At 40.5% G+C, this 27,751-nt stretch overlaps 2 protein-coding genes, 2 long non-coding RNA genes and 7 other non-coding genes across 25 annotated transcripts; 10 read left to right on the forward strand and 1 right to left on the reverse strand.

Annotated features, from left to right (window-relative positions):
• Nucleotides 1–26,809, forward strand: LOC117752249 (gastrula zinc finger protein XlCGF57.1-like). Of its 14 annotated transcripts, none has more exons than XM_034569495.1 (6): nucleotides 1–415; nucleotides 1,894–2,238; nucleotides 16,116–16,175; nucleotides 16,221–16,364; nucleotides 26,042–26,336; nucleotides 26,421–26,738. In XM_034569495.1, the coding sequence occupies exons 1-6, from the start codon at nucleotides 130–132 to the stop codon at nucleotides 26,704–26,706; spliced, it is 1,416 nt and encodes a 471-aa protein (XP_034425386.1). In that variant the 5' UTR covers nucleotides 1–129; the 3' UTR covers nucleotides 26,707–26,738. The 14 variants fall into 14 exon arrangements, 12 of the variants coding, with proteins under 12 accessions (XP_034425386.1, XP_034425382.1, XP_034425389.1 ...); XM_034569491.1 differs by lacking the exon at nucleotides 16,116–16,175 and adding an exon at nucleotides 16,576–16,700 and having other exon boundaries at nucleotides 5–415; nucleotides 1,894–2,404; nucleotides 16,324–16,491; nucleotides 26,421–26,809; XM_034569490.1 differs by lacking the exon at nucleotides 16,116–16,175 and having other exon boundaries at nucleotides 13–415; nucleotides 1,894–2,404; nucleotides 16,324–16,700; nucleotides 26,421–26,809.
• Nucleotides 3,639–5,265, forward strand: LOC117752274. 2 transcript variants are annotated; one of them, XR_004612017.1, is made up of 5 exons: nucleotides 3,639–3,672; nucleotides 4,259–4,292; nucleotides 4,533–4,576; nucleotides 4,983–5,025; nucleotides 5,220–5,265. It is a non-coding gene; the product is annotated as an uncharacterized LOC117752274 (long non-coding RNA). The 2 variants fall into 2 exon arrangements; XR_004612016.1 differs by lacking the exon at nucleotides 3,639–3,672 and having other exon boundaries at nucleotides 4,024–4,292.
• On the forward strand, nucleotides 4,635–4,708 carry LOC117752312. The gene has a single exon (XR_004612052.1). It is a non-coding gene; the product is annotated as a small nucleolar RNA SNORD26 (small nucleolar RNA).
• LOC117752310 lies at nucleotides 5,076–5,146 on the forward strand. The gene has a single exon (XR_004612050.1). It is a non-coding gene; the product is annotated as a small nucleolar RNA SNORD27 (small nucleolar RNA).
• LOC117752277 lies at nucleotides 5,720–8,492 on the forward strand. Its single transcript, XR_004612020.1, has 7 exons — nucleotides 5,720–5,751; nucleotides 6,025–6,072; nucleotides 6,280–6,312; nucleotides 6,790–6,840; nucleotides 7,017–7,074; nucleotides 8,197–8,256; nucleotides 8,437–8,492. It is a non-coding gene; the product is annotated as an uncharacterized LOC117752277 (long non-coding RNA).
• On the forward strand, nucleotides 5,798–5,861 carry LOC117752308. Its single transcript, XR_004612048.1, has one exon. It is a non-coding gene; the product is annotated as a small nucleolar RNA SNORD29 (small nucleolar RNA).
• LOC117752314 lies at nucleotides 6,133–6,202 on the forward strand. Its single transcript, XR_004612054.1, has one exon. It is a non-coding gene; the product is annotated as a small nucleolar RNA SNORD30 (small nucleolar RNA).
• On the forward strand, nucleotides 6,577–6,700 carry LOC117752321. Its single transcript, XR_004612061.1, has one exon. It is a non-coding gene; the product is annotated as a small nucleolar RNA SNORD22 (small nucleolar RNA).
• Nucleotides 6,871–6,943, forward strand: LOC117752319. The gene has a single exon (XR_004612059.1). It is a non-coding gene; the product is annotated as a small nucleolar RNA SNORD31 (small nucleolar RNA).
• Nucleotides 8,290–8,360, forward strand: LOC117752317. Its single transcript, XR_004612057.1, has one exon. It is a non-coding gene; the product is annotated as a small nucleolar RNA SNORD31 (small nucleolar RNA).
• Nucleotides 9,051–11,816, reverse strand: arl2 (ADP-ribosylation factor-like 2). Its single transcript, XM_034569556.1, has 5 exons — nucleotides 11,622–11,816; nucleotides 11,224–11,334; nucleotides 10,308–10,470; nucleotides 9,554–9,634; nucleotides 9,051–9,402 (listed from the first exon to the last, which is right to left on the reverse strand). Exons 1-5 carry the CDS (start codon nucleotides 11,684–11,686, stop codon nucleotides 9,268–9,270), a joined length of 555 nt encoding a protein of 184 aa, XP_034425447.1. The 5' UTR covers nucleotides 11,687–11,816; the 3' UTR covers nucleotides 9,051–9,267.
• Nucleotides 26,810–27,751: the final 942 nt, after the last annotated feature.

Raw genomic sequence — 27,751 nt, forward strand, 5'->3', positions numbered from 1 at the left:
TACTTTAGTTTCCTCGTCGTCCTCCAGTCCAGCAGGGGTCACTGTTGGCTCTGAACTCGGTGTCTTTGTTTACTTGCCGCTGGGTCTCTTTGCTCGCTCCGAGACTCAAAGTGCGCAGAAAGGAGGAACATGTGCGCCGTGCAGCTGCTGCGGGTGTCGGTACATGAGCGGATCAGCGCTGCCGCTGAAGACTTTCTGCTGCAGGTGGAGAAAGGTGAAGAAACGGCTCAAGTCCCGGCGATGAGAGCGATGCTCACCGAGCGGCTAACGGCGGCGGTGGAGGAGATCGACGCAGGGATTGAGGAAACCGTAGCGGAGTACGAAGACAGAGTGGAGCGGTCAGAGCGGGAGATCTGCCGCCAGAGGAGGCTGCTCGATGCCGTGATGAAGCCCGAAGTCCGGCTGCACAGAGCAGGTCAGTCCCTGCTTCCTGGAGCCGGAAAGATAGCTAAGCTACTGGAGCTAAGCTGTTGTGTAGTATTAGCTAGCACAGAGCACCTTAGCTCCACTAGTTTAGCTAATGGAGCTAAGCTGCTGTTTGGTAGCTAAGCTAGTGGAGCTAAACTGCTGTGTGCTAGCTAAGCTAGTGGAGCTGAGCTGCTCTCTGCTAGCTAAGCTAGTGGAGCTGAGCTGCTCTGTGCTAGCTAAGCTACTGGAGCTAAGCTGTTGTGTAGTATTAGCTAGCACAGAGCACCTTAGCTCCACTAGTTTAGCTAATGGAGCTAAGCTGCTGTTTGGTAGCTAAGCTAGTGGAGCTAAGCTGCTCTCTGCTAGCTAAGCTAGTGGAGCTGAGCTGCTCTGTGCTAGCTAAGCTAGTGGAGCTTGCTTTTCTAAGACAGACACAAGAAACATTTGTGAGTTGTGGCTCTAAAATCTATTTAATGTGAGCAGAGCAGCTCCTCACTTACTGCTTCGAGAAGTTGATGTGAATTTTACCTAAATCTACAAAAGCATTAAGACAAAGTGTAGAAGACACAAATATAAACAGTCAGGTCCTATTTAAAAATCCTTATTACAGTTCAGAGAATAGAAAATAAAAAGTAGCATGAGATAAAATAGGAGAATGAAAGTCACAGAGACAATGAATCAATATAAAGCCTCAGATGTGATGTAATAAAAGGCAGCGACAAACCGAAAAGACTTGATTTAAAAGAACTAAAAGTTGAACCAGACCAAGTATTTTCTATTTATTCTTGTGAGAAAATAAACTCAGTAAAATTTGTATTCATGGACTGTCCACTGACTGACTGATGTTGATGTGAAATGTCAACATCAGCGTGAAACAACCGAGTCATGTCCGAAAGTTGTGTTTTCTGTTTTCATTTAGCAGTTGTGCTCAAAAGTCAGCAAGACCGTGAATCTCTAGAAGCGAAGCGTGGCTGAACGCAGCCGGCTTGACCGCGCTAATCTGTTAACGTAAGCAAGCATTTCCGCAGCCAGTGTTGCCCAGGTTTAAATAAGAACCTTATATTTACTGGATGTGCAAAGCATGCTTTCGCTCCATGCAGGTGAACCTGCAGTGCCAATACAAGTACATGTAAACATAAGTACATCATACCATAAAATTAAGTCTACTTATCCATTGTCAAAAAACACCGACATGCATGAAAGCAAACAAAAAAACATTTAACAGGTAAACTACATTTTATTAAGCATGAATTAACGTAAATAAAAGACATTGTAATTCTGGCATTTCAAACCCAGGATTAACTTGCACACTACTGTAGCCTCACAAACTACATATCATACTATCAAACTACAGGAGTCTGGTGACACTGGCTCAGGTAGAGCCACTCTCTTATTGAAGCAAAGTATCGGTAGGGAAACAACAATGTTGGTATTGTGACACTATTTGAGAACAAAAAACATCATACTTCTCTACTCTCCCTGCAGACTTCCTGCAACTGGTGGTGAGTAAAGAAGAGGTTACCCCTGAGCAGCAGCAGTGGAGCCCCCGTGTGGACCAGGAGGACCCAGAGCTCCCCCACATTAAAGAGGAACAGGAGGAACCGTGGACCAATCAGGAGGGAGGGCAGCTTCCAGGACCAGAGGAGGCTGATATCAAGTTCACATTGACTCCTGTCACTGTGAACAGTGAAGAAGAGAAACCTCAGTCATCACAGCTTCATCAGAGTGAGATGAAGGAGAACAGAGTGGACTGTGGAGGACCAGAACCACCCAGGAACTCAGGTCCTGATGGACATTTACAACCAGGTCCTGAGGACAAGACTGAAGACAGTGAGGATGATTGGATGGAGACCAGGGAACCTCAGTCTGGTTTAAATACAAGAAATAACAAACAGCCTCTAAGTGATATGGGATGTAAGGCAGAAAATAAATCGTTTAGTTGCTCTGAGTGTGGTAAAAGATTTAACCAAAAGGGCCTTCTAAATAAACATATGAGGTGTCATACAGGAGAGAAACCATTTAGTTGCTCTGAGTGTGGTAAAACATTTCAACGAAAAGACCAACTGAAATTTCATATGAGCATTCATACAGGAGAGAATCTACTAAGTTGCTCTGAGTGTGGTAAAACATTTACCCAAAGGGGCAGTCTAAACCAACATATGAGGTGTCATACAGGAGAGAAACCATTTAGTTGCTCTGAGTGTGGTAAAAGATTTACCCGAAGGGCCGATCTAAAACAACATATGATGTGTCATACAGGAGAGAAACCCTTTAGTTGCTCTGAGTGTGGTAAAAGATATAGACGTAATTCGCATTTACAGAAACATATGAGCATTCATACAGGAGAGAAACCATTTAGTTGCTCTGAGTGTGGTAAAAGATTTAAGATTCAGTCCTTTTGTACGAGACATGTGAGGATTCATAAAGGAGAGAAATGATTCAGTTGCAACGTTTGCAACAAAGGTTTATTCGGATTTATCAGCAGATATTCATATTATACTCATTCATAGTTAACTGTTATAAATCGAGAGTTAAAAATCCCTCCTTTGTCTTTTTTTTATCAGAGTTTTAACATTTTTATGTCCCTAGAAAATATAACTCATTGAATAACACAAGATTTGCGGTGATATTTCTTGTTACTACTGATTTGATTTATGCCTCTTATCTATATATATATATATATATATTTTTTTTTTCATAATGTTGTTCATGTCTTTTTATGGTTGAAACGTTTTCCTTGCACAGTATGTATATGTTTGTTCTTGACTAGTTCATATGATTAAATATGTTTGTTTTTAATCACTGCCCTATGATCTATGTTGTTTTGTTCTGTCAGAAACTAATGTTAAATGTTCTCTCTGTTTAAACTGAAAATATATTTTCTCAGATCGTGTCATGTTTTAAACAGGAGACTTTGACTTTAACAAAGTAGCTACAGTCTGTCTGTATCTCCTGCTCCAGGAGTCAGCAACAGGGGTCAGCAACCTAAGGCACGCGTGCCATCATAGGCACAGGATCTTTTTACGCTTTCGTCAAACTGTATCTTTAGTACGAGTTTTCTTTGTGTTCTGAAAACAGTGAGTTTAAAACACACAAAAGAGTTTTCTTTTTGTTTTGTTGAATTTATCCTAAGTTACTTGAAGCTGGGGGAATAATCCGCCTGGGTTTCTCTCCGGTTAACCGGATGGGAGGAGTCCGTCCGGCCGGGGATAAAAGGAAGACGGACCGGTTCCATCTTTCACTTCCTTCTCTCCTCTGGTCGAGGTAAGACTTCGCTCTCTTCCCTGCTCCTCCTCATTCAAATGTAAGATTTAACTTGTTAGATAGAACCTGTACTTTTGATGATGTGTTTTGTAATCAATACAGAACTTGTAGCTACTGTTAATGACCTATTTAAAAGCTGTTTTATTGGTGTGTTCGCTAGCAACTTAACGTGCTAGCTTGACTTGAGTTAGGTGCAGCATCTCAATCCTTTACCATCCATCCCTTAAACATCTTACTAACGTGTGAAAAACTTTTGCACAAACTGCAACATGTTTTCTACATGCATTATGTGGCATTTGTTGTACGACTATATAAAGCAATTATTGTGTAATGGCCGCTGCACGTGTGGCCTGATAGTTGGCAGTGTCTCTCAATGATGATACCTTTCACAGACCTGAACTGATTGACTGTGATTGTACTTTTATATTTCTGATGTGAGACGCCTCTGTTCTTTTTAAAAAAAAACACGTTGCCAACTCGCGTGGGCCTGAACACGTTGCACGCCGCGGTCACGTGTTGGCCGCCCACAGAAGATGTGCCCACACCCACGTTAACGTCTCTCTTTTTTTCATTTTGTCTTTTCCAGATGGAGAAAGAACCAGGAAGTGTTTGCTGCACAGGTGACTACTATCTTTTAGTTCAAATTGGATTGTTCATGTCTGGCTGCTAATAAAGTTAACTGAATGTCGTGGCTTATCATTGGAGCCTCATGCTACAGTGATGACTTATTTGAACTCTCTCACTGAATCTGTTTGAGGAAACTCATCTTAAAATACTGAGGAGCATGAAGCTGCTGTGTTGAACTGTGCACGTTTAAGCCATTATCCCATGAAATGCTCATTGTTTTCTCCAATCATCAGGTGGCAGGAGACTGTGGCAAGACTCCATGCGGGACCCATCCAGGGTAAATTCAGTCCCCTTGACTTGAACCACTTAGTACTGTTGTTCAGGAGCCCTGTGTGCTGCTGTGATGATACCAGAACTCTCTCTTACTGAATCAGCCTTGAAGAAACCCCTTTACCAGATTCTGAGCAGCACATGGGCTCCACCATGCAGCTGTGGCTATTGTTTGGTCAAAATGGATCTCAATGAGACCCGTAGAGAACTTGTAAAAAAAAAAAAAAAAACATGTGCTCAAAGAGACCATGAGGTGTTAGCTTTGTCCCCCTGAGGAGGCAAATTATTAAAGTATTTAGGCGACCACATTGTTTTCTGACAGAGGTGCATGTTTCTTATAAGGTTTTGCTAAATATTAAAATTAAATTGCAGATGTAGTTCCATTTATGTCTAACCCTGATTTTTCTTTACAGGTTGGCCGGCTAAGTCTTCGTAGCAGCTGGAAAGCCCATTGGGGTGAGAATTTATTTACTATTTAATTACAAGTGATCAGAGCTGTTGTGTTTTAAACATGATGATTATAACTAAAGACAAGCATATGCCTGATTTAAAGTGATGCCATCTTATAATCTGATTACCCTGAGTTTATTTAGAACGATGTTGAATTCCTAAGCATGCAGTGTACTGACCGGTGTTTTCTGGATCAACAGGTGTGTGATCTAACTGAGGAAGGATGCTCCTTCAGCGCCTCATCATGTGAGTCCTTTACTTTTCTTTAGTGATCAGAAATGCCTTTCCCATGAAACTTAAAATTTAGAACTCAAATCACATTTACTCCCAAGTGTCCCAGTAATGCAATTATTCCTAATTTGAACCCATGTTACCTACAGTGTTTGACAGGGATGGATCAATTTCACCACACATTAATGTGAATGTCAAAGTTAGTCACCTGAAACTACTAATTATAGTTCCATGAGGTGTCACCATAGCTGTTGGTTTTGTACTTGATCATACACAAACTCAATCAATGGAAAGGCATCTCTGAATGTTTGAAAGGATGACAGCATTAAATCAAACACGTGGACGACTAATGTCTCATGGCAATTTTATCACCAAAGCCCCTATTAAACCTTTAGATCTAATGTTGTACTTTTTCACAGTTGACCTCTACTTAGAGCAACGTTCTCTTGCAGAAAAACCTTGGATTGGAAACGTGGAGAGGAGTCGCAATGAAGTCTTTCGGTGTGTATTTTTCTGTCCCCTGCCCCTTACTATGAAGATGATGCAGTTCCAATGATGATGAACTTAGCTCACTTTGAACCAATGTGAAACGACACGAACAACTGAGAAACTGCATCTTCTTAAAACTTTTCTGTCGTGACTTCGTTGCTTTGAATTCTGCAACATGATTTGACTAATGGATATAAACAGTCTACATGCCGTCTGTAACTTTAAATCAAAGCAATGTGATTTTCCTTTAGACTCTTGTAATTGAACGTTGTCTTGCATCAACAGATGATTCTTTGACGCTTCAGCATCAAGATTGGTGTGTTCCCATTGACGGTAAGATGTTAGGTCATCACTATAGAATCTATACATAATGGACTTGGTCCCAGACCGATTGAAAATGATGAGATACATTTGGAATCTCGTTCGTCTGAACTGCTGTTGAGAAATGGAATATCTGACACTTATGAAGGTCAATGTTTTGCAGCATAAAACATCACAATTCTGTTCCTCGACCTTAGACATGTTGTCTGTCTGTTACAGGTTCTGATGAAGAAAGTTCCCTCATTGAGCCAGGTGAGTCTGTCCTCTGAAAAGTGTGAAAAGGCAGGTTCACTTTTGTGTGTCAGTCAAATACTAAGGTGGCTATTAAACACTCAGACCTTAAATGGATACAACAGAAGAGGAATGACAACAGACATGATTGTAATCATTAATCACATTTTTAGGTTGAAATATTAAAATCGTTTTTATTTGCTGTGAGCCTCAACGGCTGCAACCTCTGAAAACAATCTTAATCGTAAATTCAAGATACTATCAGTCAAGTGTTGCACGCGGTTTCCTATGTGATGACACCCGCACACGTCTTACGCCTTGTCGACGCCAGAACCTGAAAGGGTGGACCCACTGGTGTTGCCTTGGCAATAAGGGGAAGACCCGTTGGGGTTCCAACAGTCTGACTGGAAACTGCCTTAATCTAGTGACGAATCATTTTGGTGTGAAGTTGGGATGTAAGCAGATAATTAGATTCTTAATATTTATTTCATATTTTAGGATGAAGCCACCACGGAACAGATCTGAGTGATGACTAAACCCGTCCCAGAAGTAAGTGTCTCATCTGTGCTGTCACTTATGATGAGTAGAGGTGATGAGTTTCTGTTACCGCCCCAGTCTGATAATTCATGACTGATTGGTTTTCTCTGATCAAAAGTTGAGAAATATAATATCTTATCATTTAAACAAATAAAGGTGGACTGATGAACCCCTGTCTCTTGTTGCAGGTTTGGAGATGCTGTTTCACTTTCCAGTGTCGGCCACAGGTGTCTGACTGTGCTGCAGGTAAATGAGCCAGTACATCTCTAGGGTTGGGTATCGTTTTCACGATGCTTGTGCCGAATCAATATGGCTCTGGTGCATAACAGATGTGTGAAAAAGGCATAAATGACGTTGCATTCAAGGAGCATTTTTGTTGCGAGGCATATTGGACGTTAACATTTTAAAGTGACCAATAGCTGTAAACACGGTGCTTCCCTCTGTTTTATAATGTATCTGTAGTCAGTTGCTTCATTAAGTGTGTCGCATTTCCTTTACATGGAATTGTGTTTAAACATTTTTAAAAAATCACGTACATGCTCCAGGTCCTGCTGTGGGAATAACTTGCAACTGAGCTCCCGTTACTTTGAGTCTACTCGAGGTAGCTAACGTGTGTAACAAGGTCTGAATGTAATGTTAACTGGCTGTGGGTTGTTGCCTGTAAACATTAAATCTATTTGGCACAAAGCACTTGCACCAAAGTCTGCGTTGTGGTTCGGTACCCATCCCTTTTATCACTGCCATTTCTGGGATTGTGTTGCTGATGACTTGAAATGCAGTCAAGGGGTTTCTCCTTTTTCATCCCTTACTCCTCCAGTCACACCCTCCTCCTCCCTGTTGACCCAGTACGGCACTGAGGACCCTGATTACCCTCAGGTGTAAGGTGATCTGCTGGAGTTCTGATGGGAGGGGGAGAGCAGGCTGTGAGGGCATGACTGAACTATCGCCTCTGATCACATCCCAGAAAAATGCACTTATGATGCATGTATTGTGAACTGTACCGCAACTATTAATCCTTGCTGAATTATAGTTTGAATGATTTTAACCACATGGGGGCCCCATTTAGTAATAATAGCCTTTAGACAAAGTGTAATGTGTGGGCAATATTAGTACGAGCCATCTTAACCAATAAAATAGCAAACAATTAAAGCATATTTAGGATTTCATAATACTCAATCACTAGCCGGAAAAGGGGCTTTATTTCTGCAATAACTATGAAAAGTAGATAAATGCTAATGTCTAAGTTATGGTGTGCACAATTTCCAACTTTTCTGCTACTTACCAAATTGACTTATTCCTGACCATTTTAATTAGTGTACCGTGATTGCATCGGCCTGTATTGATGAATGTATGACTTTGATGTTTCAGGTCACTTGACTTCTACGGCCTCATCTTTGGATTGATGTCCTGATTACTGTGGAATATCTGGTAAGAATTGAGCTTTGGAAAAAAGTGAGATGCTTTTGAAATGATGAGTTTTTGTTACCGCCCCAGTCTGAAAATTCATGACTGATTGGTTTCTCTGATCAAAGCTTTAAACAGCATTGAACATTAAGAGGTTGTTTTGTTTTTTTTGTGTCAATTTCTAAGTTTTTGCTTATTTTGCAGAGTCTGGACTGAACCTGGGCCTGGAAGGATCTGCCATGTGTTCTTCCTTCAAAGTCTCTGCAGTTATAAAAAGTCCTCTACAGCTCAGAATTGTATTCATGTAAAATGTGTATTGTAAAATCCAGCACTTCCCATTAAAGTTACTCAAACTAAGTCTTGCTTTTGTTTTTAATTTGGGAGAAATTAAATGGTCTGGTGTTGAAGCGTGTATTGTTTCAGAAAAAGGCGGAGCTTTATGTTGCACCTCCATCAGCCTGGCCTTAGAGGAGGGAACTAGAATTGAATTTGAGCTCAAGTTGTCTGAGGTGTTAAACATTCATTAATTTAAATCTTGTATTCAAATATTAGTTATAGGTCTGTCCAGGTGTATTGAAACATCTCATGAGAAGCCAGTGTTAAATGTTGAGCTGATTTGGACCGAATGTGATTAATTTTATGAACAAATGGTCAAAGTGAAATGTAGACCTGTTCTCATGGGATGTTGGTTGTGGTTACAAGCAGCTACACAAACAGCATGATGAGTTAAACAGTGAAGACGACACTGAGGTAGCAGTGAAGTGTCATTAAAGAGGATGACCCCTTGAAACAGACTCTCAAAAAAAAAGACTGAGCTGTACAGTGCATGAGTTACCTTTTATTGTGTAGATAACATGTGAGGCACCAACTTAGTATAAAAGTGTCATTACATTGCTTAAATTATATAATACATTTCCTCCAGGTGTCTGTATATCTAGATCATTTGTTCGATTTGAGAGTCTGGAGTCATGTCAGACATCACCGAACGCAGGAGGCCGCTGTGTTTTACTTGTGTCCCTGGTTTATAAACACACATTAGTCGGCAGTGAAGATCCTTGCGGCGATATCGTCTAACAGCCAGTCCACTCCAGTTAACAGGTTCTCTCCTGTCACAGCGCTGCAACTAACGATGCACCAGTGATGGCTTTTAATCTCGTCCAGAGCCAGAGCCTGCAGGAACAAAGTGACAACGTAGATTCTGATGCGCTACTTCTCGACAAATTAAGTGTAATATGACAAAGAAACAGCACTAATAAGACTGTAAAGAGTTACACAAGTGAAACACAGTAAGGGATCCTTTCAATGTGAGTGTAAATTTCACCTCTTGAATCGCCTCTTTAGTCAGAGCTCCAGGTAAATCCTGTTTGTTGGCAAATATCAGCAGTGTTGCACCAGCTAACCTCTGCAGGGAATTAAAGAAAAAAGGACGAGAACACTATCAGACATTTTAAAATGCAAAGAAGAGCAGCTTGATCCTCCTTAACTTGAAAATAACAAGACTGGGATTTCGCACTGGTGTCTGAGTGTGCACTGCTTCAGACACTTTCAGAAAACAGACTAATGAGAAACCATTAACGATCTGCTAATAGAGTAAAGATGTCAGAGCATTCGGTGTCATATTGAAGGAGATGTTTTACCTTGTTGGTATGCACACAGCTAACCAGTCTCCACCAGTTTCATGTTTTCATAAACCCAATACGAAGATACTGCAAGCTTGACATATATTACAGTGATACCTCTGTGTAGATTATTAAAAATAAATAACCCCTGAACCCCATAAGCTTCCTTCAACAGAGTCTTGATCATAGCGGTTGAGACTTGCAGGAAACAATATAATATATATATGAGAGGGAAGGGCTTTTCATTTGTTCATACCTGGACCTGGATAATGGGGAGAAATTGATGGACACATTATCCATTTTTTTTTTTTGTACAATTTTGTAGATGTAGGTTAGAAAACTTTAAGACATTGTTATTCCTTGTACGGGGCTTTTATGGGACCAGTCTTCAGTGCTTTGTTAGGTTTTTCAACTTCGGCAAATACCCTCTTGTAGCACCAGTATTATTTACTTCACCTCTTCCTTTAGCAGTTTACTGAGCTCCTGTCCGCAGTCCTGCAGTCTGAGTCTGTCGGCGCTGTCCACCACCCACAGCAGCCCGTCTGTGCTCTCAAAGTAGTTCCTCCAGTAGGAACGCAGCGACTTCTGACCTCCTACATCCCAGAAATTCAGTTTGAACCTAGAAAACACATGCAGAAGAGAACATGAGGACTTTATAGTAAGACTAGAAAAATATATCCGGATAAAATTAATAAGGAATTTTGTAGAAAGCAACTGTTTCTTTACCAAACTAGTACATTTCCGTTCCCCCTATGTTATGGTCAAGCAATCAATTTTGACTCATGATGTGTGATAGTCCTGAGATCAGATAAAATTCGGAGGTGGTCTGGGCCAGGGGGCCACATTCTCTTTACTTTGTGAACTCGACTATGGTTTTGTTGTAGTCTCCTTTACACAGCTAATCATAGAATTTAAGGGGGTTCTCATAAAATTGTTGCTAACTGTGGATGCATCTATTCGGCTGTTCTCAGGGGCCCCCTTCATGGCTAGGGGCCCCAGGCAAATGCTTGCTTTGTCCACCCTGTGTATGAGGGACTTTCGACAGACACATGCAGAAGCAGTGAGGATTGACGACCTTAATGTTTTAAGAAGTGCACCAGGATTTTGTGCAACAAATTATTGAAGCTATAGGCCTTTTTCCCAACAGACATATTAACTCATCAGTAAGTGATCCAGTGCTTCATGGCAGTGTCACAGCACCATCAATATTCTGCAGTTACTTACTATCATCTGTGCTTGGCATAGTAATGAAAACGACCTTTTGGGAAAGATTGTGCAATGTGTGATGTATGGAAGGTGCCTGAAGAATGAGTGTCACGTCTTGCTGTGATCCTGCAGTGAGTGAGTGTGTGTGTGTTTGTGTTTGTGTTACCCTCGGTGCTCCAGTGTCTTGATGTTGAAGCCCAGCGTGGGGGAGATGGTGCTCACGTCCTCGCCGTTGAACTTCTTCAGGATGGTGGTTTTCCCCGCGTTGTCCAGACCTCTGCACGAGCCACGTTAAAGATGACAATAATAACAATAATACACACACGTGACGAACAGACTCACTATTAGCTCACAGCTAGCGTGTAGCATGATACAGCACAAAACATACGCAACAAACTCCACACACACACACACACAACAGAACACTCATACCGAACATCAGGCAGATATGAACTACCGCCCGCGATGCTGACGTTTTTGACGCAAATGAAGCTGTACTAACGTTGTCGTATGGATGCTAAGATGTTAGCTGCTAAGCTAAACACCCCGTTACAGACAGGATACAATATCAGGAGCCGCATCTCTCGCTCCTTCTGCTTCAGCTTCTTCAGAATCGTCAGTAAACCCATCTTAGACTCGTCCCGCCCTGCTGTTTGTATTATGATAACTTAGCTTTGATGTGAAAGATGTTCAGCATCCAGGCAGTAGGGGCAAGCTCAAATCGTGGCAGCGGTAGCTCGTAGAGGCACTTCCGGTGTCAATAGAAGCTGCCACTGAGGGTAAAGGCAGCTGTGATGCCACACTGTTTGGAGGCAGCTGTCTGAGAGCAACTAAAGCTGTTTGTGATTTATTCAATGAGATACTGGTTTATGAAAATGTATTGGATAGTTTTTTAGATCTCGGGGGGGGGGGGGGGGGGGGGGGGGGGGTTGGACTCAAAATGAATCAAGAAAAGCTCCACATCTATCAGATCCATATGCATGATCTTGGTGTCTATGGTGCACAGAGATGCCACTGCTCATGTAGAAATGTATTGACTACAACTGTACCACAGTACGGCAGATGGAAATACCACAAAGAACGTTTTTTAGTAACGGTAGGACCAAGCACAATCTCCATTTATATTTATGTTCTCTCTAGGCTGAATAAATGTATTCATTGTTTTTGTGTTACAAGACAGCAAAGAGAGGCACACACAATTTTACTTTCCAATTGCATATAAACCATTTAAAGATTTATTTACTATCAAAAGTTGACTTTGGCCCAAATGTTTTCCTTATGTGACGGGATCTGATAGGCATTCTCCAAGGACTCTTAGTTAAATACACTAACATCCATAAGAACATGTAAAATAGACTTATTTTTACTCCGTCAACTATAAAATATTTTTATGAGTTATGAACTTCTGTGGTGTAAAAGCATCAGTGCATATACTAGACAAATGACAAACGAAGCTGTACACAACAAACAGCTACTGACCTATTACTTTTTAACCAAAATGTGAAAATAATCACCTTTTATTCTTTAATGTTTGAGTATTTAATGCAAATGCAGATCATAATAACTAAATAAAAGCATTTAATTATAGCATTGTCTATTGTAATGACATATTGTGTCAGTGATGGTAAATGTTAATAATGGAACCTTCAAAAGAGCTACAGAGCTACGAACCCTAACCCCTCATTTCAGACAGAGGAGTAAAGTCATAGCATATTTTAGTCTTTTTATGGAACTCATTGAAAATGAAGCAGGGTTCCAGTTTTAGTCATTAAGCATCATGTTCCATTGAATTCACTGCCAAGTCCTGCCACATTTGTGTGTACCAGATTGTAACAGCTCAACTCTCTATCAACATCTCAAAATGATGCCTGGATAAAGGTCATTACACAGAAAGTCACACCCTTCCCGTTGGCATCAGAAACTGGTTACATCACCTTAGCAGTCTTGCGTGAATTGCCCCGAGACTGGTCTGTGGATCTGAAAGTACAATTGACTTAGTATTTGTATTATAAAATACTATGGGCTAACACACCTTGAAATTGTCTCTACTGCGAGACCTAAAGCAGCTAGACTACAGACAAGTGAAGGAAAGACATTTTCTACTCATTTTGCAGATTAATGGAAACAAACAATACATTCAAAAAACGATCTGATTTGCATATCTGCAGAAAAAGACCAGATATTGAATCAGGTAAAGATATGCACAATAAGCTACATAAATATACCAATAGAAACGCTCAGAACAATAACAAGCTGATAAACATTCATAAACTACGTATAAATCTCAGGGAATAAGTCACTAACAGCGGTAGTTACCCTCAAATCGGATGGGAGCAGTGGCAAATGCCCCCAAACAGCTGTGGCAACTGACAGCTGCCTGAAATCGCTGCAACTGCCTTTACAAATCTACGAGCTGCCGCTGCCACGATTTGAGCTTCCTGTCTCTCCGAGAATGACTTCGCTGCAACTTAGCAACGGTGTTTCCCATATCCTAGCAACAGTGGACTTTTTCAAACATAACTTTATGAACCAATGATGCAGGAAAGGTGACATAAACGGTCAGTTTACTTATGTTTAGTTTAATTCAGTAATATGTAAACATTGTTAAAATATAATATATCAAATTCCTTCTTTAGGGTAAGGGTCCTATACAAGTCCCCCTACTTCTCTGTCTTAGTACTTTAACTTGCAATGGAGTATTTTTACTTTACTGTCTTGGTACTTTTACTTATAAATCAGTATTTCTACTTCTCTGTCTTAGTAATTTTACTTGCAATGGAGTTTTTTTCCTTTACTGTCTTGGTACTTTTACTTATAAATCAGTATTTCTACTTCTCTGTCTTAGTAATTTTACTTGCAATGGAGTTTTTTTCCTTTACTGTCTTGGTACTTTTACTTCAGTAAATGATCCGAATTCTTCTTCCTCCATTGGTTAAGTATATTTTGTTGCTTATACTTTTGTACCTGTTTAACATATACTCTTGAGTATTTTTCTACTGTGCATTAGTACTTTAGTTTCCTCGTCGTCCTCCAGTCCAGCAGGGGTCACTGTTGGCTCTGAACTCGGTGACTTTGTTTACTTGCCGCTGGGTCTCTTTGCTCGCTCCGAGACTCAAAGTGCGCAGAAAGGAGGAACATGTGCGCCGTGCAGCTGCTGCGGGTGTCGGTACATGAGCGGATCAGCGCTGCCGCTGAAGACTTTCTGCTGCAGGTGGAGAAAGGTGAAGAAACGGCTCAAGTCCCGGCGCTGAGAGCGATGCTCACCGAGCGGCTAACGGCGGCGGCGGAGGAGATCCTCGCGGTGTTTGAGGAAACCGTGGTGGAGTACGAAGACAGAGTGGAGCGGTCAGAGCGGGAGATCTGCCGCCAGAGGAGGCTGCTCGATGCCGTGATGAAGCCCGAAGTCCGGCTGCACAGAGCAGGTCAGTCCCTGCTCCCTGGAGCCGGAAAGATAGCTAAGCTGTTGTGTAGTATTAGCTAGCACAGAGCACCTTAGCTCCACTAGTTTAGCTAATGGAGCTAAGCTGCTGTTTGGTAGCTAAGCTAGTGGAGCTAAACTGCTGTGTGCTAGCTAAGCTAGTGGAGCTAAACTGCTGTGTGCTTGCTAAGCTAGTGGAGCTAAACTGCTGTGTGCTAGCTAAGCTAGTTGAGCTAAGCTGCTCTGTGCTAGTGGAGCTTGCTTTTCTAAGACAGACACAATAAACATTTGTGAGTTGTGGCTCTAAAATCTATTTAATGTGAGCAGAGCAGCTCCTCACTTACTGCTTCGAGAAGTTGGTCTGAATTTTACCTAAATCTACAAACGCATTAAGACAAAGTGTATAAGACACAAATATAAACAGTCAGGTCCTATTTAAAAAATCCTTATTACAGTTCAGAGAATAGAAAATAAAAAGTAGCATGAGATAAAATAGGAGAATGAAAGTCACAGAGACAATGAATCAATATAAAGCCTCAGATGTGATGTAATAAAAGGCAGCGACAAACCGAAAAGACTTGATTTAAAAGAACTAAAAGTTGAACCAGACCAAGTATTTTCTATTTATTCTTGTGAGAAAATAAACTCAGTAAAATCTGTATTCATGAACTGTCCACTGACTGACTGATGTTGATGTGAAATGTCAACATCAGCGTGAAACAACCGAGTCATGTCTGAAAGTTGTGTTTTCTCTTTTCATTTAGCAGTTGTGCTCAAAAGTCAGCAAGACCGTGAATCTCTAGAAGCGAAGCGTGGCTGAACGCAGCCGGCTTGACCGCGCTAATCTGTTAACGTAAGCAAGCATTTCCGCAGCCAGTGTTGCCCAGGTTTAAATAAGAACCTTATATTTACTGGATGTGCAACGCATGCTTTTCGCTCCATGCAGGCGAACCTGCAGTGCCAATACAAGTACATGTAAACATAAGTACATCATACCATAAAATTAAGTCTACTTATGCATTGTCAAAAAACACAGACATGCATGAAAGCAAACAAAAAACCACTTAACAGGTAAACTACATTTTATTCAGCATGAAATAACGTAAATAAAAGACATTGTAATTCTGGCATTTCAAACCCAGGATTAACTTGCACACTACTGTAGCCTCACAAACTACATATACTATCAAACTACAGGAGTCTGGTGACACTGGCTCAGGTAGAGCCACTCTCTTATTGAAGCAAAGTATCGGTAGGGAAACAATAATGTTGGTATTGTGACACTATTTGGGAACAAAAAACATCATACTTCTCTACTCTCCCTGCAGACTTCCTGCAACTGGTGGTGAGTAAAGAAGAGGTTACCCCTGAGCAGCAGCAGTGGAGCCCCCGTGTGGACCAGGAGGACCCAGAGCTCCCCCACATTAAAGAGGAACCGTGGACCAATCAGGAGGGAGGGCAGCTTCAAGGACTGGAGGAGGCTGATATCAAGTTCACATTGACTCCTGTCGCTGTGAACAGTGAAGAAGAGAAACCTCAGTCGTCACAGCTTCATCAGAGTGAGATGAAGGAGAACAGAGCGGACTGTGGAGGACCAGAACCACCCAGGAACTCAGGTCCTGATGGACATTTACAACCAGGTCCTGAGGACAAGACTGAAGACTCTTCTGAGACTGAAGACAGTGAGAATGATTGGATGGAGACCACGGAACCTCAGTCTGGTTTAAATACAAGAAATAACAAACAGCCTCTAAGTGATATGGGATGTAAGGCAGAAAATAAATCGCTTAGTTGCTCTGAGTGTGGTAAAAGATTTTACCAAAAGGGCCATCTAAATAAACATATGAGGTGTCATACAGGAGAGAAACCATTTAGTTGCTCTGAGTGTGGTAAAAGATTTATCCAAAGGGGCCATCTAAATAAACATATGAGGTGTCATACAGGAGAGAAACCATTTAGTTGCTCTGAGTGTGGTAAAAGATTTATCCAAAGGAGCAGTCTAAATATACATATGAGGCAGCATACAGGAGATAAACCATTTAGTTGTTCTGAGTGTGGTAAAAGATTTATCCAAAGGGGCTGTCTAAATATACATATGAGGGTTCATACGGGAGAGAAACCCTTTAGTTGCTCTGAGTGTGGTAAAACATTTAGTCGAAAGGACCATCTGAAAATACATATGAGGAGTCATACAGGAGAGAAACCATTTAGTTGCTCTGAGTGTGGTCAAACATTTACCCTAAGGGGCAATCTAAATAAACATATGATGTGTCATACAGGAGAGAAACCCTTTAGTTGCTCTGAGTGTCGTAAAAGATTTAACAATAAGCAAAATTTAAAGAGACATTTGAGAGTTCACGGGAGAGAAATCTTTAAGTTGTACTGAGCGTGGGTAAAAGATGTAACGATAATTCCAATTTAAGGGGACATGTATGAATTCATACAGGAGAGTAATGATTCAGTCACATCTTTTGCAACAAAAGATTTATTAGAATTTATCAGCAACTATTCATATTATACTCATTTATATTTAACTGTTATAAATCGAGAGTTAAAAATCCCTCCGTCTTTTTTTATCAGAGTTTTAACATTTATATGTCCCTAGAAAGTATAACTCATTGAAAAACACAAGATTTGTGGTGATATTTCTTGTTTCTACTGATTTGATTTATGCCTTATATATATATATATTTTTTGTTCATAATGTCGTTCATGTCTTTTTATGGTTGAAATGTTTTCCTTGCACAGTATGTATATGTATGTTCTTGACTCGTTCATATGATTAAATATGTTTGTTTTTAATCACTGTCCTATGATCTATGTTGTTTTGTTCTGTCAGAAATTAATGTTAAATGTTCTCTCTGTTTAAACTGAAAATATATTTTCTCAGATCGTGTCATGTTTTAAACAGGAGACTTTGACTTTAACAAAGTAGCTAGTCTGTCTATCTCCTGCTCCAGGGAGCAGGGACTGACCAGGGGCCTCATATATAACTGTTGCCTACGCACAAAACACTGCCTGAAACATGCGTACACCATTTCATGCAAACCTTGGGATTTATAAAAATAAACTTGACGGGAAAATGTGGGCATCTACACGCAAACTCTGACCCACTTGTACGAACATTTTGGAGTCGGGAAAGTGGTGATGCAGACATGAGGTGGTAAACTGAAGCAGATTATTGATCCACTTCATCATTACCAGTAAAACCAACAGCTTTATACAAAACATCAATTGCAAAAGATATAAAACAACACAGCAAATTACGTTCAGGTTCCATTAAACGGAAGTTACAGAGCAGAGTCATTAATAGTTTTTGATATCCGTGTATCATCAAGGACGAGTGTATGTCGCACAGTGCACAGGAGATCACTCACAAAAAAACAGAAAAACTATTCACTTTTGAACTTCTATTTCCAAATTATGTCCCAGCGCGGAGGTTAGGATCCACTGATGTTTGAAGTAATCGGTCCGATTGCTCTTAATATATATATACTGCGGTGACAGTCGTGTGTAATGCTGCAAGATGGATGCATGTGAATGGAAGGAGGAGATTTTGTCGGTCCCATGATGACGACTGATCAGCTGATATAGCTTATATAGATCTATGATCTACTGAGTCCACTATCACACAGATTGACCGATGGAACCGAACCATCCCAGTACAAACACAAGCATATAAAAATAATTATCTTAGATTTTATAGATTGGGGACAGCACAGCTGTCTCTGAATTTAACAATCCTGCTGTTTGACATTTATCGTCATTCACGTCAACGAGGGCTCCTCTGTCACCGCTGCTTCACTGTCCGTGTGTGTGAGTGTAATGCTGCGTTCCAGACGACTCGTATGTCAGATATTCTGACCTGAAATTTCCCAGTTCCGACTTCACGTCAAACGTAAACAAACATGTCTGACTGTGAGAAGCAGATTAATTTGTCTCGTGATGAGACAATTCAACTGTAACCAGTGCAGCCTCCGTTCGTACAGAAACAAAGAGGAGGAGGGCGACGACGCTATTATCTTTTTATCACACTTTTATTCTTGGAAACACATTCAATACATAAAGGAGAACACACACTGTCACTGAATCTCACGAACCAAGAAACCATTGTTTTAAAACAAACATATTTAATTCATATGAACTAGTTAAGAACACACATACATACTGTGCAAGGAACACATTTAACCTTAAAATGACATGAAGGACATTATGAAAAATAGATAAATTATGTATAGGTATTTTTACTTTACTGTCTTGGTACTTTTACTTCAGTAAATGATCCGAATTCTTCTTCCTCCATTGGTTAAGTATATTTTGTTGCTTATACTTTTGTACCTGTTTAACATATACTCTTGAGTATTTTTCTACTGTGCAGTATTAGTACTTTAGTTTCCTCGTCGTCCTCCAGTCCAGCAGGGGTCACTGTTGGGTCTGAACTCGGTGAATTTGTTTACTTGCCGCTGGGTCTCTTTGCTCGCTCCGAGACTCAAAGTGCGCAGAAAGGAGGAACATGTGCGCCGTGCAGCTGCTGCGGGTGTCGGTACATGAGCGGATCAGCGCTGCCGCTGAAGACTTTCTGCTGCAGGTGGAGAAAGGTGAAGAAACGGCTCAAGTCCCGGCGCTGAGAGCGATGCTCACCGAGCGGCTAACGGCGGCGGCGGAGGAGATCCTCGCGGTGTTTGAGGAAACCGTGGTGGAGTACGAAGACAGAGTGGAGCGGTCAGAGCGGGAGATCTGCCGCCAGAGGAGGCTGCTCGATGCCGTGATGAAGCCCGAAGTCCGGCTGCACAGAGCAGGTCAGTCCCTGCTCCCTGGAGCCGGAAAGATAGCTAAGCTGTTGTGTAGTATTAGCTAGCACAGAGCACCTTAGCTCCACTAGTTTAGCTAATGGAGCTAAGCTGCTGTTTGGTAGCTAAGCTAGTGGAGCTAAACTGCTGTGTGCTAGCTAAGCTAGTGGAGCTAAACTGCTGTGTGCTAGCTAAGCTAGTGGAGCTAAGCTGCTCTGTGCTAGCTAAGCTAGTGGAGCTTGCTTTTCTAAGACAGACACAATAAACATTTGTGAGTTGTGGGTCTAAAATCTATTTAATGTGAGCAGAGCAGCTCCTCACTTACTGCTTCGAGAAGTTGGTCTGAATTTTACCTAAATCTACAAACGCATTAAGACAAGGTGTATAAGACACAAATATAAACAGTCAGGTCCTATTTAAAAAATCCTTATTACAGTTCAGAGAATAGAAAATAAAAAGTAGCATGAGATAAAATAGGAGAATGAAAGTCACAGAGACAATGAATCAATATAAAGCCTCAGATGTGATGTAATAAAAGGCAGCGACAAACCGAAAAGACTTGATTTAAAATAACTAAAAGTTGAACCAGACCAAGTATTTTCTATTTATTCTTGTGAGAAAATAAACTCAGTAAAATCTGTATTCATGAACTGTCCACTGACTGACTGATGTTGATGTGAAATGTCAACATCAGCGTGAAACAACCGAGTCATGTCTGAAAGTTGTGTTTTCTCTTTTCATTTAGCAGTTGTGCTCAAAAGTCAGCAAGACCGTGAATCTCTAGAAGCGAAGCGTGGCTGAACGCAGCCGGCTTGACCGCGCTAATCTGTTAACGTAAGCAAGCTGTTCCACAGCCAGTGTTGCCCAGGTTTAAATAAGAACCTTATATTTACTGGATGTGCAACGCATGCTTTTCGCTCCATGCAGGCGAACCTGCAGTGCCAATACAAGTACATGTAAACATAAGTACATCATACCATAAAATTAAGTCTACTTATGCATTGTCAAAAAACACAGACATGCATGAAAGCAAACAAAAAACCACTTAACAGGTAAACTACATTTTATTCAGCATGAAATAACATAAATAAAAGACATTGTAATTCTGGCATTTCAAACCCAGGATTAACTTGCACACTACTGTAGCCTCACAAACTACATATACTATCAAACTACAGGAGTCTGGTGACACTGGCTCAGGTAGAGCCACTCTCTTATTGAAGCAAAGTATCGGTAGGGAAACAATAATGTTGGTATTGTGACACTATTTGGGAACAAAAAACATCATACTTCTCTACTCTCCCTGCAGACTTCCTGCAACTGGTGGTGAGTAAAGAAGAGGTTACCCCTGAGCAGCAGCAGTGGAGCCCCCGTGTGGACCAGGAGGACCCAGAGCTCCCCCACATTAAAGAGGAACCGTGGACCAATCAGGAGGGAGGGCAGCTTCAAGGACTGGAGGAGGCTGATATCAAGTTCACATTGACTCCTGTCGCTGTGAACAGTGAAGAAGAGAAACCTCAGTTGTCACAGCTTCATCAGAGTGAGATGAAGGAGAACAGAGCGGACTGTGGAGGACCAGAACCACCCAGGAACTCAGGTCCTGATGGACATTTACAACCAGGTCCTGAGGACAAGACTGAAGACTCTTCTGAGACTGAAGACAGTGAGAATGATTGGATGGAGACCAGGGAACCTCAGTCTGGTTTAAATACAAGAAATAACAAACAGCCTCTAAGTGATATGGGATGTAAGGCAGAAAATAAATCGTTTAGTTGCTCTAAGTGTGGTAAAAGATTTAACCAAAAGGGCCATCTAAATAAACATATGAGGTGTCATACAGGAGAGAAACCGTTTAGTTGCTCTGAGTGTGGTAAAACATTTAACCAAAAGGGCAATCTAAATAAACATATGAGGTGTCATACAGGAGAGAAACCGTTTAGTTGCTCTGAGTGTGGTAAAAGATTTATCCGAAGGAGCAGTCTAAATATACATATGAGGATTCATACGGGAGAGAAACCCTTTAGTTGCTCTGAGTGTGGTAAAAGATTTATCCAAAGGGGCTGTCTAAATACACATATGAGGATTCATACGGGAGAGAAACCCTTTAGTTGCTCTGAGTGTGATAAAACATTTAGTCGAAAGGACCATCTGAAATTACATATGAGGAGTCATACAGGAGAGAAACCATTTAGTTGCTCTGAGTGTGGTAAAACATTTAACCAAAAGGGCGATCTAAACCAACATATGATGTGTCATACAGGAGAGAAACCATTTAGTTGCTCTGAGTGTGATAAAAGATTTAACAAGCAGCAAAATTTAAAGAGACATTTGAGAGTTCACGGGAGAGAAATCTTTAAGTTGTACTGAGCGTGGGTAAAAGATTTAACGATAATTCCAATTTAAGGGGACATGTATGAATTCATACAGGAGAGTAATGATTCAGTCACATCTTTTGCAACAAAAGATTTATTAGAATTTATCAGCAACTATTCATATTATACTCATTTATATTTAACTGTTATAAATCGAGAGTTAAAAATCCCTCCGTCTTTTTTTATCAGAGTTTTAACATTTATATGTCCCTAGAAAGTATAACTCATTGAAAAACACAAGATTTGTGGTGATATTTCTTGTTTCTACTGATTTGATTTATGCCTTATATATATATATATATATATTTTTTGTTCATAATGTCGTTCATGTCTTTTTATGGTTGAAATGTTTTCCTTGCACAGTATGTATATGTATGTTCTTGACTCGTTCATATGATTAAATATGTTTGTTTTTAATCACTGTTCTATGATCTATGTTGTTTTGTTCTGTCAGAAATTAATGTTAAATGTTCTCTCTGTTTAAACTGAAAATATATTTTCTCAGATCGTGTCATGTTTTAAACAGGAGACTTTGACTTTAACAAAGTAGCTAGTCTGTCTATCTCCTGCTCCAGGGAGCAGGGACTGACCAGGGGCCTCATATATAACTGTTGCCTACGCACAAAACACTGCCTGAAACATGCGTACACCATTTCATGCAAACCTTGGGATTTATAAAAATAAACTTGACGGGAAAATGTGGGCATCTACACGCAAACTCTGACCCACTTGTACGAACATTTTGGAGTCGGGAAAGTGGTGATGCAGACATGAGGTGGTAAACTGAAGCAGATTATTGATCCACTTCATCATTACCAGTAAAACCAACAGCTTTATACAAAACATCAATTGCAAAAGATATAAAACAACACAGCAAATTACGTTCAGGTTCCATTAAACGGAAGTTACAGAGCAGAGTCATTAATAGTTTTTGATATCCGTGTATCATCAAGGACGAGTGTATGTCGCACAGTGCACAGGAGATCACTCACAAAAAAACAGAAAAACTATTCACTTTTGAACTTCTATTTCCAAATTATGTCCCAGAGCGGAGGTTAGGATCCACTGATGTTTGAAGTAATCGGTCCGATTGCTCTTAATATATATATACTGCGGTGACAGTCGTGTGTAATGCTGCGAGATGGATGCATGTGAATGGAAGGAGGAGATTTTGTCGGTCCCATGATGACGACTGATCAGCTGATATAGCTTATATAGATCTATGATCTACTGAGTCCACTATCACACAGATTGACCGATGGAACCGAACCATCCCAGTACAAACACAAGCATATAAAAATAATTATCTTAGATTTTATAGATTGGGGACAGCACAGCTGTCTCTGAATTTAACAATCCTGCTGTTTGACATTTATCGTCATTCACGTCAACGAGGGCTCCTCTGTCACCGCTGCTTCACTGTCCGTGTGTGTGAGTGTAATGCTGCGTTCCAGACGACTCGTATGTCAGATATTCTGACCTGAAATTTCCCAGTTCCGACTTCACGTCAAACGTAAACAAACATGTCTGACTGTGAGAAGCAGATTAATTTGTCTCGTGATGAGACAATTCAACTGTAACCAGTGCAGCCTCCATTCGTACAGAAACAAAGAGGAGGAGGGTGACGACGCTATTATCTTTTTATCACACTTTTATTCTTGGAAACACATTCAATACATAAAGGAGAACACACACTGTCACTGAATCTCACGAACCAAGAAACCATTGTTTTAAAACAAACATATTTAATTCATATGAACTAGTTAAGAACACACATACATACTGTGCAAGGAACACATTTAACCTTAAAATGACATGAAGGACATTATGAAAAATAGATAAATTATGTATAGGTATTTTTACTTTACTGTCTTGGTACTTTTACTTATAAATCAGTATTTCTACTTCTCTGTCTTAGTAATTTTACTTGCAATGGAGTTTTTTTCCTTTACTGTCTTGGTACTTTTACTTATAAATCAGTATTTCTACTTCTCTGTCTTAGTAATTTTACTTGCAATGGAGTTTTTTTCCTTTACTGTCTTGGTACTTTTACTTCAGTAAATGATCCGAATTCTTCTTCCTCCATTGGTTAAGTATATTTTGTTGCTTATACTTTTGTACCTGTTTAACATATACTCTTGAGTATTTTTCTACTGTGCAGTATTAGTACTTTAGTTTCCTCGTCGTCCTCCAGTCCAGCAGGGGTCACTGTTGGGTCTGAACTCGGTGAATTTGTTTACTTGCCGCTGGGTCTCTTTGCTCGCTCCGAGACTCAAAGTGCGCAGAAAGGAGGAACATGTGCGCCGTGCAGCTGCTGCGGGTGTCGGTACATGAGCGGATCAGCGCTGCCGCTGAAGACTTTCTGCTGCAGGTGGAGAAAGGTGAAGAAACGGCTCAAGTCCCGGCGCAAGTCCCGGCGCTGAGAGCGATGCTCACCGAGCGGCTAACGGCGGCGGCGGAGGAGATCCTCGCGGTGTTTGAGGAAACCGTGGTGGAGTACGAAGACAGAGTGGAGCGGTCAGAGCGGGAGATCTGCCGCCAGAGGAGGCTGCTCGATGCCGTGATGAAGCCCGAAGTCCGGCTGCACAGAGCAGGTCAGTCCCTGCTCCCTGGAGCCGGAAAGATAGCTAAGCTGTTGTGTAGTATTAGCTAGCACAGAGCACCTTAGCTCCACTAGTTTAGCTAATGGAGCTAAGCTGCTGTTTGGTAGCTAAGCTAGTGGAGCTAAACTGCTGTGTGCTAGCTAAGCTAGTGGAGCTAAACTGCTGTGTGCTTGCTAAGCTAGTGGAGCTAAACTGCTGTGTGCTAGCTAAGCTAGTGGAGCTAATCTGCTCTGTGCTAGCTAAGCTAGTGGAGCTTGCTTTTCTAAGACAGACACAATAAACATTTGTGAGTTGTGGGTCTAAAATCTATTTAATGTGAGCAGAGCAGCTCCTCACTTACTGCTTCGAGAAGTTGGTCTGAATTTTACCTAAATCTACAAACGCATTAAGACAAGGTGTATAAGACACAAATATAAACAGTCAGGTCCTATTTAAAAAATCCTTATTACAGTTCAGAGAATAGAAAATAAAAAGTAGCATGAGATAAAATAGGAGAATGAAAGTCACAGAGACAATGAATCAATATAAAGCCTCAGATGTGATGTAATAAAAGGCAGCGACAAACCGAAAATACTTGATTTAAAAGAACTAAAAGTTGAACCAGACCAAGTATTTTCTATTTATTCTTGTGAGAAAATAAACTCAGTAAAATCTGTATTCATGAACTGTCCACTGACTGACTGATGTTGATGTGAAATGTCAACATCAGCGTGAAACAACCGAGTCATGTCTGAAAGTTGTGTTTTCTCTTTTCATTTAGCAGTTGTGCTCAAAAGTCAGCAAGACCGTGAATCTCTAGAAGCGAAGCGTGGCTGAACGCAGCCGGCTTGACCGCGCTAATCTGTTAACGTAAGCAAGCTGTTCCGCAGCCAGTGTTGCCCAGGTTTAAATAAGAACCTTATATTTACTGGATGTGCAACGCATGCTTTTCGCTCCATGCAGGCGAACCTGCAGTGCCAATACAAGTACATGTAAACATAAGTACATCATACCATAAAATTAAGTCTACTTATGCATTGTCAAAAAACACAGACATGCATGAAAGCAAACAAAAAACCACTTAACAGGTAAACTACATTTTATTCAGCATGAAATAACATAAATAAAAGACATTGTAATTCTGGCATTTCAAACCCAGGATTAACTTGCACACTACTGTAGCCTCACAAACTACATATACTATCAAACTACAGGAGTCTGGTGACACTGGCTCAGGTAGAGCCACTCTCTTATTGAAGCAAAGTATCGGTAGGGAAACAATAATGTTGGTATTGTGACACTATTTAGGAACAAACAACATCATACTTCTCTACTCTCCCTGCAGACTTCCTGCAACTGGTGGTGAGTAAAGAAGAGGTTACCCCTGAGCAGCAGCAGTGGAGCCCCCGTGTGGACCAGGAGGACCCAGAGCTCCCCCACATTAAAGAGGAACCGTGGACCAATCAGGAGGGAGGGCAGCTTCAAGGACTGGAGGAGGCTGATATCAAGTTCACATTGACTCCTGTCGCTGTGAACAGTGAAGAAGAGAAACCTCAGTTGTCACAGCTTCATCAGAGTGAGATGAAGGAGAACAGAGCGGACTGTGGAGGACCAGAACCACCCAGGAACTCAGGTCCTGATGGACATTTACAACCAGGTCCTGAGGACAAGACTGAAGACTCTTCTGAGACTGAAGACAGTGAGAATGATTGGATGGAGACCAGGGAACCTCAGTCTGGTTTAAATACAAGAAATAACAAACAGCCTCTAAGTGATATGGGATGTAAGGCAGAAAATAAATCGTTTAGTTGCTCTGAGTGTGGTAAAAGATTTAACCAAAAGGGCCTTCTAAATAAACATATGAGGTGTCATACAGGAGAGAAACCATTTAGTTGCTCTGAGTGTGGTAAAACATTTAACCAAAAGGGCCATCTAAATAAACATATGAGGTGTCATACAGGAGAGAAACCATTTAGTTGCTCTGAGTGTGGTAAAACATTTAACCAAAAGGGCAATCTAAATAAACATATGAGGTGTCATACAGGAGATAAACCATTTAGTTGCTCTGAGTGTGGTAAAAGATTTATCCAAAGGAGCAGTCTAAATATACATATGAGGCAGCATACAGGAGAGAAACCATTTAGTTGTTCTGAGTGTGGTAAAAGATTTATCCAAAGGAGCAGTCTAAATACACATATGAGGATTCATACGGGAGAGAAACCCTTTAGTTGCTCTGAGTGTGGTAAAACATTTAGTCGAAAGGACCAACTGAAATTACATATGAGGAGTCATACAGGAGAGAAACCATTTAGTTGCTCTGAGTGTGGTCAAACATTTAACCAAAAGGGCAATCTAAATCAACATATGACTTGTCATACAGGAGAGAAACCATTTAGTTGCTCTGAGTGTGGTAAAAGATTTAACAACCAGCGGAATTTAAAGAGACATTTGAGAGTTCACGGGAGAGAAATCTTTAAGTTGTACTGAGCGTGGGTAAAAGATTTAACGATAATTCCAATTTAAGGGGACATGTATGAATTCATACAGGAGAGTAATGATTCAGTCACATCTTTTGCAACAAAAGATTTATTAGAATTTATCAGCAACTATTCATATTATATTCATTTATATTTAACTGTTATAAATCGAGAGTTAAAAATCCCTCCGTCTTTTTTCTATCAGAGTTTTAACATTTTTATGTCCCTAGAAAGTATAACTCATTGAAAAACACAAGATTTGTGGTGATATTTCTTGTTTCTACTGATTTGATTTATGCCTTATATATATATATATATATATATCTATATATATATATATAGATATATATAGATATTTTTTGTTCATAATGTCGTTCATGTCTTTTTATGGTTGAAATGTTTTCCTTGCACAGTATGTATATGTATGTTCTTGACTAGTTCATATGATTAAATATGTTTGTTTTTAATCACTGCCCTATGATCTATGTTGTTTTTGTTCTGTCAGAAATTAATGTTAAATGTTCTCTGTTTAAACTGAAAATATATTTTCTCAGATCGTGTCATGTTTTAAACAGGAGACTTTGACTTTAACAAAGTAGCTAGTCTGTCTATCTCCTGCTCCAGGGAGCAGGGCCTGACCAGGGGCCTCATATATAACTGTTGCGTACGCACAAAACACTGCCTGAAACATGCGTACACCATTTCATGCAAACCTTGGGATTTATAAAAATAAACTTGACGGGAAAATGTGGGCATGTACACGCAAACTCTGACCCACTTGTACGAACATTTTGGAGTCGGGAAAGTGGTGATGCAGACATGAGGTGGTAAACTGAAGCAGATTATTGATCCACTTCATCATTACCAGTAAAACCAACAGCTTTATACAAAACATCAATTGCAAAAGATATAAAACAACACAGCAAATTACATTCAGATTCCATTAAACAGGGAAGTTACAGAGCAGAGTCATTAATAGTTTTTGATATCCGTGTATCATCAAGGACGAGTGTATGTCGCACAGTGCACAGGAGATCACTCACAAAAAAACTGAA

Source organism: Hippoglossus hippoglossus, chromosome 18 (assembly GCF_009819705.1).
Source record: "Hippoglossus hippoglossus isolate fHipHip1 chromosome 18, fHipHip1.pri, whole genome shotgun sequence".
Lineage (NCBI taxonomy): Eukaryota > Metazoa > Chordata > Actinopteri > Pleuronectiformes > Pleuronectidae > Hippoglossus > Hippoglossus hippoglossus.

Bases quoted from the DNA above. Each gene is read 5' to 3' on its own strand.
- LOC117752249 (XM_034569490.1), top strand. From the start codon at position 130: ATGTGCGCCGTGCAGCTGCTGCGGGTGTCGGTACATGAGCGGATCAGC. The intron at 2,405-16,323 runs GTGTCATACAGG...TAAACATATGAG, and splicing joins CTTCTAAATAAACATATGAG to GTGTCATACAGGAGAGAAAC. The intron at 16,701-26,041 runs GTCAAACATTTA...GCTCTGAGTGTG, and splicing joins ATTTAGTTGCTCTGAGTGTG to GTAAAAGATTTAACCAAAAG.
- arl2 (XM_034569556.1), bottom strand. From the start codon at position 11,686: ATGGGTTTACTGACGATTCTGAAGAAGCTGAAGCAGAAGGAGCGAGAG. The intron at 11,335-11,621 runs GTATCCTGTCTG...TGGCTCGTGCAG, and splicing joins GAGATGCGGCTCCTGATATT to AGGTCTGGACAACGCGGGGA. The intron at 10,471-11,223 runs GTAACACAAACA...TGTGTTTTCTAG, and splicing joins AAGACACTGGAGCACCGAGG to GTTCAAACTGAATTTCTGGG.